This window comes from Leopardus geoffroyi, chromosome C3 (genome assembly GCF_018350155.1).
Source record: "Leopardus geoffroyi isolate Oge1 chromosome C3, O.geoffroyi_Oge1_pat1.0, whole genome shotgun sequence".
In the NCBI taxonomy this organism is placed as follows: Eukaryota; Metazoa; Chordata; class Mammalia; order Carnivora; family Felidae; genus Leopardus; species Leopardus geoffroyi.
Genome location: NC_059338.1, coordinates 52,142,134 through 52,154,696, shown reverse-complemented (window position 1 = coordinate 52,154,696; position 12,563 = coordinate 52,142,134). Strand labels below are relative to the sequence as shown.

The window sequence follows — 12,563 nt, the reverse complement described above, 5'->3', positions numbered from 1 at the left end:
TTTAAATTAAGCATGACAGCTTTATTTAAGGAGGTAAGAAAGGAAATTAACAATATAAAAAAATAACCAAAATCATGCATAATTAAGTAGAAATATTAGGCATAAATAATATAATAGTTGAAAGTGAGAACATAATGGATGGGATGAATGGAGAATTTAGATCCAGCTAAACACAAATAAATGAATTGAATGATCAGATGGAGGAACTTTCTGAAAAGATTTGAAAGCAAGATAAAAGGCAAGAAAACATAAAGACAAAGCTAAGAGATTTGGAGGAGAGAATATACATTCCAACATCTAACTAATAGAAGTCCTAAAAAGGGGAAATAAAAACAGAAAGAAATGTCTAAAGAAATAATGAAGATAAATGTCTCAGAATTAAAGATAAAACACCTCAGATTTAAAGGGCTTTAGGCGTGTTGGACTAAAGATAAAAAGAAAAACAAACCCCAAGACATATGGTGAAGTGGAAGACTGTAAAAAAGAAAGAGAAACATTCTAAAAGCTTCTAGAAAGAGCAGACCGCCTCCAGAGGGAACAAGGATCAGACTGACATCAGACTTCTCAGTGGCAACACTGCATATGAAAAGACAATGGAATATTTTAAAATATGAAGGAAAATAAATATTGGAACCTAACATTTTGTATCTCTGATCACATTGCAATTCAAATGTGAGGGTATGATTAAAAAAAAAAAAAAAATGCCCCGGGCATGTGAGATTTCATGAGGTCTGCCTTACAAAATCCTTTCTGGAAAATCTAGAGGAAGCACACAGTTCAGAAGAGTGACAAATGCTACAGATATGAAAAGTAAGGGTGGTTACATACTTGAGTGAGATGTCTTATTTTTGCCTTAAATAAAAGACTATCACAAAACAGGAGGGGAAAATGCCTATTTTTAACAACCCACAGCCCAAATCCACACAGGGTTGGTTTGGGTGAAGGTGAAAGGGACAGAGAGTGGGGAAGAGTCCAGAGGGTTTGAGAACATGCTCAAGTACCCGGATTGCTGCAGGGAAGGTACTATATTGATCAGTTTAAGAAATTTATAGGGACAAGTAAACATGAATATGGATCTTAAATCTAAAAGCTGGCTCTTTGAAAATATTAATATTGATTAATGTTAATAAGACTGATTAAAAAATAAAGACGGAAGTTGCCAAAAATAAGCTGAAAAAGTGAAAATAGCTGCAGATATAGTAGAGATTAAAAAAAAGTCTTTCGAAGAATTTCATGCTACTAAAATTTAAGACTCAGATGAAATGAATAAACTCCTAGAAGGTTATAAAGTGCCACAACTGGTATAAGAAGAAACTGGGCCCTTAGACAGATAATGCAGAGATACTAGTCCAGCATCTGACATCCCTAAAACAAAGAGAAACAACTAAAACAACAAAAAATGCCCCAATGGTTTTAGTGATGAGTTCTGTTGTAAGTTACTCCAAAAAAAGTATGAAAAAGAATGAAAACTGTCTAGATTTTTTAAATGAATCTAGTGAAACATGGATTTCAAAACTCAATAAGGAACCATGTACATGAGAAAATGTATAGTTCAACTTCACTTATGATTGTAGATGTGTAAACAGGTTAAACAAAATTTTACCTAATCAGACCCAACAGTGGATTAAAAAAAAAATCACATTCAGGTGAGGTTTCTCCTAGGACTATAAAGAAAACTCTATCAGTGTACTTTATCTCGTTATTAAGATAAGGATAAAAATCATATAATTAACTCAGTTGATGCAGAAAAAAGCCATTTGATAAAGTTTAATCACAAAGTTTGTGACAAAAACTCTTAGCTTCAAATAGAAGAAAATTCTTTAACTTAAATGTTTTAAACTTCAAACCTAAGTGAATATTACCTTGGTTTATTTAAGATTAGCTAATTATATATTTAGTTTATTTCAGTAAACTTTTTTTTAATGTTTATTTATGTTTGAGAGATAGAGACAGAGTGCAAGTGGGAGAGGGGCAGAGAGAGAGGGAGAATCAGATTATGAAGCAGGCTCCAGGCTCTGAGCTGTCAGCACAGAGCCCGATGCTGGGCTGGAACTCACGGACTGCGCGAGATCATGACCTGAGCCAAAGTTGGACGCTTAACTGACTGAGCCACCCAGGCGCCCCTATATTTATTTTATTTTAGAAAAGCTTCTGTTTTCCCATCAAAAAGAAGCTTAAAAATGAAGACTTAGCAAAAAGTATGCAACATGAAGCTACAAGTAAGCATTCCCTTTAAGAATGGGAACAAGTAAATGTTACCTAATCTCACCATTCAGTTTGACATAGTTCTTGAGGTCCCAGCTAATGGGACAAGGGATAGAAAAGTAAATAAATAAGAGGTATAAGGATTAGAAATATGTAAATAAAACCACTATTATTTGTAAATGATATAAAACATTTACCTAAAAATATCAACAGAAATAATAGATAATTAGAATTAATAAAAGAGCTCAGCGGGATTGCTGGGTATGAGATCAATATGCAAAAATCCATAGCATTTTTCCATATCAGCAATAAGGAACTAGAAAATAATTTTTAAAGTTCAATGAAAGTCACCGAGCAATAAGAAATTGCAAATTGTTTAGAAATTAGCCAAGAACATAATGTTATAGAGAAATACTTAAAATCCTGTTAAAGAGCACAAATATGATTTGAATGAATGAAGACACATTGTATACTTTTAGAAGGGATGACTTAGTATTCTAAAGATGTCAGTTCTCTCCAAATTACTTTATAAACTTATTGCAATTCCAGTCTAAATTCAAGACGAAATTTCTTTTGTGGAACTTGGTAGACTTCTTTTGAGATGCCTATGGGACAATGAAGGTCACAAGAGCTGAGTCAACTTCGAAAAAGAAAAGTGATATTAATATTGAGATATTAATATTAAGATACTGAGTGATCGATATTAAAACACAATGTAGTGTTGGCTATAGAGCAGACCATGGACTAGAATATGGAGTTCGGAGTTCAGAGACGGATACATGTACATATGGAAACCTAATATACAGTAAAGCAACACAAATCAATGGAGAATAGATAGATTACTTAGTAAATGATGTTGAGGAAACTGGCTTACCATATGAAGAAAAATAAAACTACCCTTACTGGAGCACCTGCGTGTCTCAATCGGTTAAACGTCTGACTTTTGGTTTTGGCCCAGGTTGTGGTCTCATGGTTCGTGAGTTTAAGCCCCATGTTGGGCTCTGCGCTGATAGCGTGGAGCCTGCTCAAGATTCCCTCTCTCCCTCTCTCTCTGCCCCTCCCTTGCTTGCTTGTATGCAGTCTCTCTCTCAACATAAATAAATAAACTTAAACAACTATATCCTTACTTAATACCACATACAAAATGACTAAATATAAAAAATCTAGAAAGTTAATAAAGGTACACATAGAAGAATACCTTTGTGTCCCACAGGCAGGTAAAGACTTAAAGACTTCAGAAACTCAAATAATGCTAGGTAACACTTACTTATCACAGGAACTCCGATAGAAAGATAGGCTGTATGTGCAGGCAATTTATAGAAAAAGGCAACTCAAAGGCTAACAAGCATAGATGAGATGTTTAAACTCAAACTTGTTATTATTTAAAGAAATTCAACTATATACACAATGGAATACTACGTGGCAATGAGAAAGAATGAAATCTGGCCTTTTGTAGCAACGTGGATGGAACTGGAGAGTGTTCTGCCAAGTGAAATAAGTCATACAGATAAAGATAGATACCATATGTTTTCACTCTTAAGTGGATCCTGAGAAACTAAACAGAAGACCATGGGGGAAGGGAAGGAACAAAAAAGTTAGAGAAGGAGGGAACCAAACCATAAAAGACTCTTAAAAACTGAGAACAATCTGAGGGTTGATGGCGGGGTGGGAGGGAGGGGAGCGTGGGTGATGGGTATTGAAGAGGGCACCAGTTGGGATGAGCACTGGGTGGTGTATGGAAACAAATTTGACAATAAATTTCATCTTAAAAAAAGAAAAAAATAAAGAAATTCAACCAGAAAATTAAATCTCAATTATGCCTATTAGACTGTCAAAAGTTACAAAGCTGGATCATGTCATTAGGAAACAGGAGCCATCATGAACTTCCGTAGGGAGTGCGGACTAGCACAGCCATTCCAAAGAGCAATACTTAGTTAAACCAGGTAAACACATACCCCCTGACCCAGTCATTCCTCTTCTGGGAACATATCCCAAAGGTGATGCCTCACTGATTCATAAGAGGGCACATATAAGGTATTTTCTGCAGCACCATTTGTGGTGTGGGAGGCTGGGGACCATCTGCTGTCCATCTTGGGAGAATGGAGAAGTAACATGCGATGGATGAACAGCACGCAGTGTTTTGCAACAGTTGGAAGCCAGAGACTAGGCACCTGCACTACAGCATCGATGGGTCTTAAAAACAGCGCTGAGTAGAAAATACGAGAGCAGGGAATGAATTGTGTAATCCAATACAGTTTGCACACATTTGAAATATACTCAAAACTTGCCCAAGAACACATTTTTCAAAAACACATATAAACCAAAGGACACAAATTCAACGCCTCATAACGGTTGCGTGTAGCAGGTGGAAGAAAAGGTGAAAGCAGAAAGAAAGAAATGAATAAATATAGAGAGGGCCCTTGGGGGTCATGGATGGGAATAGTTTGTTCAAATGGGGTCTGTGGTGCCCTCCTTCCACACAGTCAGGTGTCCAAGAAAGGAGAAGGTGGACCTCTCCTTTTGGGGGATTGCTTATTTCAACGGAGCTGGCATGCCAGCTGTTTCTAAGTAGTGGAGCAGAGGGAATCCTCTCCAGTTCCCTACTTTGGTGAAGGGAGAAGTGTGGTATAAATGAGAGTAGGAAGCAATGCACAGTGGGCATTGGAATTCCCAACTGATAATTACGTGGATTTGCATGACCCACTATCTATTGCCCAGGGATCCAGGATTTGCCAATCCTTATTAATTTTTACAGCTTCAAAACTGAAGCTTGTGTTAGAATAGACTCCCAGAGCTTTTCCTGGAAAGCCCCAGAGAGCAGCTCAGCCTGGGTGTGGGATAGACTGGAGCAAAGGCAATAAAGAAAACTTCTCATTACTCATCTCTGGGTACCTCCACAAATGATTGTCTTCGCTTAACCTCAAGGTCAAGACAACCTATTTTATAGTGTTCGCTGTCTCTGAGGACAAGCTTTAGTGAGCGTCTTGTTTGCTTCTTATAGTATTAAAAGAGACAATGAAACCTGCGTCTCAGAAGATCATTTCACCAAGTCCCTGTTGCTCTACGGGGAATATTTGTTTCCTCATTTATATTCATGTCTCTGAAAGACAAGTAGACCTTGAATGAAATTTCAGGCGACAGTAAATTATAAATAATGTATCCATATTTTTTCTCTTCCATACTACTTGTATTTAATTCCCCCTAGAGTCTTGTGCAAACACCAGGGACAACAGGACAGACAGCTATTAACATGATGGAAAGAATGAAATGGGTTTATGCTCTATGGCAGGAATACAGCAAGGGAGGATATCTTGATCAAAGAAAGTTTCTGAGGTTTTGTGGGAGTGAGTTCTTTTCTTCTCGCTCTCTCTTTTATTTTTATTTTTAAAAGCATCTCAACTCTTTTCCAGACCATTAAATAGACATCTGCTTGAAATGAGCCTCTTATTGCGGCCCACCCAAGGCAAGATGAAGGTCTGTCAGCGGATGGAGGCCACTTAGGGGCCCAGCTCTAGGCTCTTTTGTTCCATAAGACAAGGCATAGAAAATGCTTAGAACGACCAGCTGATAACATCCCGTCCTAAGAATAGGATGCTGCTAAGTGGAGAGCTCAGGCACTGTCAATGAAGTCGGAAAGGATGCCTGTTACGAGAATGAAATTAGTCTGTAAATCCGTCAGCCCTGATGTGCCGTCACATTGGATGCTCTGGTGTTTTTCAGACCTCTTGCTCAGCGGGAATAATTCATGGGGTTCAGACTGGCAGCTCTTCAGTCTTTCAAGTATGTGAAAAGATTCTCTGCTCTTTGTTTTTGTTTCTTTCTTCCTCTTCTTCTCCTTCTCCTTCCCCTTCCCCGCCTTCTCCTTCTCCTTCTTTTTTCCTCCTCCTCCTCCTCTCCTCTTCCTCCTCCTTTTCTTCTTTCTAGGCAAACAGGGGCCCGCTGATAGAGCGGACAGGGCGAGCTATGTGGCTCCCATGTTTGTGTGTTGGGAGGGAGTTAGAGAGACAGGGAGAGGATGAGTTGGGATGTGCTTCATGTCAGGGGAGGCAGAATCAGGCCTAAGGTGCAGCCACTGAGGCCACTCTTCAGAGGGAGTCTGATCTCCAAAGACCTGTAAGAGATCTATGGGGCTAACAGGAGAGTTCTGGGATGAAAAACACCTGCCCCTGATGCTGGAGGCCCCCTCTCCTGGACTCCTCTTCAAGGCGTCTGGCTCAAGCCACCCATTAAGCAAACCCCAAACTTTTCCTTCTTCTTTTTCATATATATATATATATATATATATATATATATATATATATATACACACACACACACACATACAGAGAGAGAGAGAGAATGCATGTGTGCACATAAGAGCAGGGAAGGGGGCATAGAGAGAGAGAGAGAGAGAGAGAAGAGAAAGAATCCTAAGCAGGCCCCACAGGGCTCGATCCCATGACTCCTGGGATCATGACCTGAGCCTAAACCAAGAGTTGGACTCTCAACTGACTGAGCCACCAGGTGTCCTTCCCTCTTGATAACATCCTGACCCCCACATTTAGGAAGCTGATACTCTTGTATTCTCTTCCTCCTTAATAACATTTGCTTTTGGCAGGGGAGTTGCAAGGGGGTGGTAGAAAAGGTGGGGGGTGGGCATGGCTCAAGCAGAGAAGACTCACTAATGTTGACGTGCAAATAACTGTGCAGGTTTAGTACAATCTCTTCAGGGAAATTTGCATTTCTGGTGGCAGAAAGAACCTGACATTGGAGGGACTGGGGGCATCACACTGTGCAGGCAGTACCTCTCTCTCTGCCAGTCCCGTCCCTGTGATGGACATTGAAAATCTCCTTCTACAGCTTTGTTTCACCAGAAACCCCTCCTCCATGCTCTGCAGCTGGGATTTAACTATTCCATTCAACCCACATTTATTATGTCTGCCGTGTGTCAGGCTTTGTGCAAGGTACTTCCGTATGCATTATTTCCATCCACACACTTTTCATTCTGCAACTGGTCATTTCAGTGGGTTCTGATAAATCTCCAAGACAAAGCCAGCAGGGTGTGGTACGCATCAGTGGTTTAAATTTAAATTTGAGCTTCACAGCAAAGCTCTGCAAAGACTTCCAAACATGGATATATCTTTGCCTTGTACCACGGGAGTAGTGGCAAGTCCTTCTCTGGTCAACCCGAAACTGTCCATGGGGCAGCTCAGTCAGTAGCTACGCTCATTATACAGGATCGTGGGCTCTTAACAGTTTCCCCCTTTTTGAGTTGGTATTGGTCATGCCCCAGGAAGCCCAGTCAGCTGGAGTTTCATGAAAATAAAGAAACAAACACCTAAATCCCCCCTGATGGCCCCTCTGCATTGTCCACTAAACAAAGCCACTACCCTCGCCCCCTCTCTGGATTTCCATGAATTGTTAGCCCTCTGCTTATTAGATCTGGCTGAGCCTCCCGCGGGATTTGGGATCCCAGACCCAAACTATTATACATCTGTGGGGGGGCTTCGCATAAGGGAGGGCCAGTGGTGGGCACAGAAGCTGGTACACTTTTATTGCCCGGGTGGATCTGGAGCAAGGCACAGTCACAAGATGCTGGAGAAACCTCAGGTGTGCCAGGCGAGATGAGGCACATTCCGGGTGGTATGGTCGTAGACTCAGTGTCTTATCATCCTGCTCACACACACCAGCTGTGGCATTACGAGGGAGGGAGCCGTGGCCCATACTACACTGAGCGGTCTTTGAAACCTAGGCATTTCGGGGATGAAATGATTACTTTGGACTTAATAAAATGCAGATTGGGAGCTCTGGTTTTTTCCTGTCATCTGTGTCCTTTTTGTGGGAAAGAAATTCTTAATTCAGGGAAAAGCTCTGATCCATGGGTCTTTGGGTGGCAGCTTGAAAAAGAGGACCACAGAGGACCCTTACACCTGTGAATACGCAGCGAAGGGATGGAACAAGAGAGGGTAGCACCTTGATGCTGAGATAAGTCCCTCCGTGAAAGGGCATGGAGGGAGTGCAAAATTGACTTGAGCCCCTTAAAGGGATCAAGTGTCCTTCAAGTTCCGCTTCGTGAAGACGCGTTTTGACTTGTGGCAAGCCCTGTGACCAAGGCTTACATTTATTTTTATTTATTTTTAAGATTGTTTAAAGTTTATTTATTTATTTTGAGACAGAGAGAGAGAGAGAGGGAGTGTGTGTGTGTGTGTGTGTGTGTGTGTGTGTGTGTGCATGAGTGGGGGAGGGGCAGAGAGAGAGAGGAAGGGAGAGAATCCCAAGCAGGCCCCATGTTGTCAGCACAGAGCCCGATGTGGGGCTTGATCTCACGAACTGTGAGATCATGACCTGAGCCAAAATCAAGAGTTGGGCATTCAACCAACTGAGCCACCCAGGCGCCCTTGGCTTGTTTTTATTTTTAATTAAAAAATCATTTTTCTGATGAATGTGCTCATTGTAGACACTTTGTAAGATATTCAAAATATTAAAAAGAAGGGAAAGGAGAACTCATTCACAATCTCACTACCTTAAAGAACCACTAGTGACATTTTGGTGTATTTGATTCAGTGTCCTGCTTTACCATTTAGGGTGAGTCTACAGGGAGAGCCACCTGAGTAGGGATGGGGCATATTCTGTCACCTCCCTCTGGTGATGAAGGGATAGGCTCTGAGGCAGGGCCAGGATTCCAGCCATCCTGGTACTCTGACATGGCAGGCAGACATACATCTAGGGACAAGGGGTACTCTCGCTTGGCCCACACATGTGCACAGCCACACCTCCAGAACGTGGGGCAGCAAGACAGCTCAAAGTGTGGACTGGAAAGTCCTACATTACGGACTATAGAGAGGTACTGTGGGAAAAGGCAGAGAGGACTGTTAACAGCACAGTCCCCACAGCCAGGTCAACTGGGGTCAAATCCAGGCTCTCCTACTTACAAGTTATGGGGTCTTAGGTGAGTTGCCTCACCTCTGTGTGGCCCAATTTCTTCAACTGGAAATAGGGACAATGGAATATACCTCATAGGATGTGATTTCATAGGCTTGAATTAGATAATACATGTAATGTAGTCAGAACAGTGCCTGTCAGATAGCTCTCAAAGGTTCAATGTGGGTTTATTTCCTGTTATACACATGAGGACACCCTTATTCCTGAAGGACAGTTTCAGGTATATGCTGCTGATACTTAAATGGAGGAAGGCAGGAGCCACTGGATTTGGAAGCAGAAGACCTTGGTTCTAGTTTGACCCAGGCACTTATGCTATTTGATTTCTGTGCACTCTGTTTCATCATCTGTGAAATGGGGGTATACACAAGGCCCTTCTCACCAGTTGTTACAAGGACTGAATTGAGGTCATAGGAATGCAAAAGTGCTTCGTGTATGGGGAAGAACCCTGGATTTAATACAAAGGGTTTACTATCCATACCTTTATTATGTGATTCTCTGATTACAGGCAGCAGAAGAAGGAAGGAAGGAAGGAAGGAAGGAAGGAAGGAAGGGAGGAAGGATGGAAGAAATTTGCTGGGAAAACACTTGCAGAAAATCTGAACAGGAACCCATCATTTAGTGGGTCCAGGTGGACCAGGGATTTGCACTGCTGGTTCCTACGGTTGCCCTGGTAGTGAGAAGTTTCCTGGCAGAGTCTTGGAAGGGGGGAAAAGGGGGAGTGGAGAAAATCATTATTTTCCTTCACAGGAAGAGGCAGTTGAGTCCGTTGGTAGGTTCCTCCCTGATCACGTCTCAGCAGAAGTTGCTGAGGAGCCAGACGTCCTGCAGGGAAGAAGAAAGCATCACCGGGCCGTGTGTCTCACCTGTGGTGAAGGTGGCGGAGGTGAGGCTGCTCCGGGCAGTGTCCTGGGCCGCCTGCAGGAGCACCGTGTAGTCTGTGCTCTCAGAAAGGCCCTCCAGTCGGATCCACGTGTCCTCTGCGTCCACAATCAGCTCCTGTGGAACAAGCGAGGAAGGCAGGTGGATGGGAGTGACAGGCACATGATTGAGAGGAGCTGGGAAGGGAAGCCCAAGCCCACGGCCAGATCGGTCGGTATCGCCACGGCCACCGTGTGCTCTCCGTTCCCCAACAAAGACTGCATCGAGCCAACAGGCAGAGAGGACAGCTCCTGTGTGAGATTGAGACAGCTCCTACCGCATAGATGCACATTGGCATAAAGGTAGGCATGTGGATTATCAAATCCAGTGGTTTCCAACTGTATTAGATTCCTCGGGACCCAGGGAGGCAGAAGCCTAGGCCTCCCTACTCCATATCCAACAGACTAGCTCTGCTTACATCCATTTTGTACATTCTGCTCCTGAATATGATTTCACTTTGAAAAAAAAAAAAAAAAGGATTTCATTGCAAACAGAAGTCTGACAACCGGTGCCCTAGAAGTACCATTTTCAACTGATCACACAACACAGAAATTTGTCATCTCTTTACTGCAGGCTATAGATGTAGCCTTTATAATGCTTATCAAGAGGCATAAAAGACTATCGAATTTGGTATCCAGCTCATGTTTGCTTGGCCCTGCTAGTGAAATTTGTTTCCAAAACGATGTACTTATATGGCTTGGAAGTTTCCACTGTGCTTTGCATCATCATATTGGAAGCACCACCCAAAACCAAGTGAAGTCGTAAAGGTAGACACCCCCATTATCCGGAGTGGAAACTAAGGCTCAGAGAGGCTTCGTGTTTTGTCTCAACTTGTAAAGAGAGTGGTAGAGAAGCCAGGACTAGCACCAAAATCTCTGGCTTACAGACTCAGGCTTTTTCCTCCACAGCATGTCTGTATCTGTCACAGGAAGCCCAGTTTGCTCCCTTTGGATGGCCTGATAGAAAAATCTCCCTTACAGAAAAATCTCACCTTGCGGCTTCCATCAGTGGATTTGTAGGTTAAGATGTAGTTTTCAATCTCTGCTCTGGGAGGCTGCCAGGAGATCAGGGCACTTTGTCTGGTGACTTCACTGGCCGTCAGGTTTGCAGGAGGGTCCAGGACTATAAAGAAGAGAAAATGCCAGGAGTACCTTCCTCTCCAGCTCCTTTCCGTTTGATTCCAGGCATCAGGTATTTATCTGCCCACCTACGTGGTCTCTGGGCTGCTTACATGCTGACCCCAGTTCTAGCTTGGACAGGAGCAGAAGATGATCAGTCAGTGTCATGATCATTCCTGCACCTATTTCCCCCTCTAACCTGGGCCTCTGGGCCCAGGTGTGTCATCTTCCAATCTGACCTATGTCTGAAATCATGACCCAAATAAATCTGCATGTCTGTGAGTTCACTCTTGAATTTGCATCATCATCCCCACAACTGTACCTTTGTCTCCTGTTCTGGCCATGATTGCACCCAGCCAGTGTCTCCCAGATATCAAGCCCTTTCATATGCATCCAGTTTTTTCTGGGCCAGATCCATTTCCAATACTGGCCTCTCTTGGCCTGGTTCTACTGCTGTCAGCCAGACCCAGGATGAAAGCAGAAAATAGACATGTGCCTGCTGCCCGAGAGCTGCAGCTCACTGGCATTTGGGCAGCAGTCAACTGAGATACGAACAGCTCATAGCTGTGCTGTCCAAAGCCTCTAGACTCTAATTTAGTCCACCACATGGGGACGGATAATTTTCAGGATCTGCAAAAGCATCTAGGGATGCTGGATATGTAGCCAACCATGTACTCACGGGTAGAGAAGTTGGTGCTGATGGTACCACTGGTGAGAGGTCCACTGGTGGCATACATAGTGACAGTATAGTGGGTGCTGGGAAGCAGGCCAACGAGCTGGAATCCCTCACTGCCTCCGTCAACCAGGATGGTCTCTCCAGCAACTGAAATCACATGAACACGGGTAAGAGCTGACTAAGGCGATTCCACCTGGGAAAAGCTTATCAAATCCAAAGACATTTCATAAAGATTCAGTATTGAAGGATTGTGGAAGACATCTTTTAAAGGCTATTCAGCTTAGCATTGGATTCCACACAAGCATCTCCTCTCATCATGTTTTGCATCTCGATTGAGAAACATTTTCCTTATTTGGAAGCCAAATTGTCTTTTCCGTGACTTCACTCAAGCCGCTGGGGTTACAAAGAAAAGCTGAAGCCTCTGTCTCCATGGCTCCTTCCCCCCGCCCCCACAGCTTCGAATCAAGCCCTCTCTTCTAGGCTGAGAAAATTTATCCCCAACCACCATTGCATGTATGTGGCAGCTCCAAATCTGTTGACTTCTTGCACCCATGGGCAGAGCTCCGCATTTATTTCTACCGTATTTTGCCTTGTCAATTGAGTTTTGGACCACTGTTTCAGTTTATTGAACTATATTTGAATTTGGATTCTATTGATCACAGTTAAAAAAAATATCTGAGCACAGTTGGCACACAATGGTGCATTATTTTCAAGTATGCAACGTA

The 12,563-nt window shown here is 42.8% G+C and overlaps 1 protein-coding gene across 1 annotated transcript in view; it reads right to left on the bottom strand.

Annotated features, from left to right (window-relative positions):
* Positions 1 to 12,563, bottom strand: part of TNR (tenascin R) — a 410,039-nt gene that overhangs the window by 19,820 nt on the left and 377,656 nt on the right. Inside the window, exons 16-18 of the mRNA XM_045452824.1 lie at positions 11,842 to 11,985; positions 11,036 to 11,166; positions 9,990 to 10,122 (exon numbers count right to left, since the gene is read on the bottom strand). Of these exons, the coding sequence (XP_045308780.1) occupies positions 9,990 to 10,122; positions 11,036 to 11,166; positions 11,842 to 11,985 (408 nt within the window). The remainder of the gene's footprint in view (positions 1 to 9,989; positions 10,123 to 11,035; positions 11,167 to 11,841; positions 11,986 to 12,563) is intronic.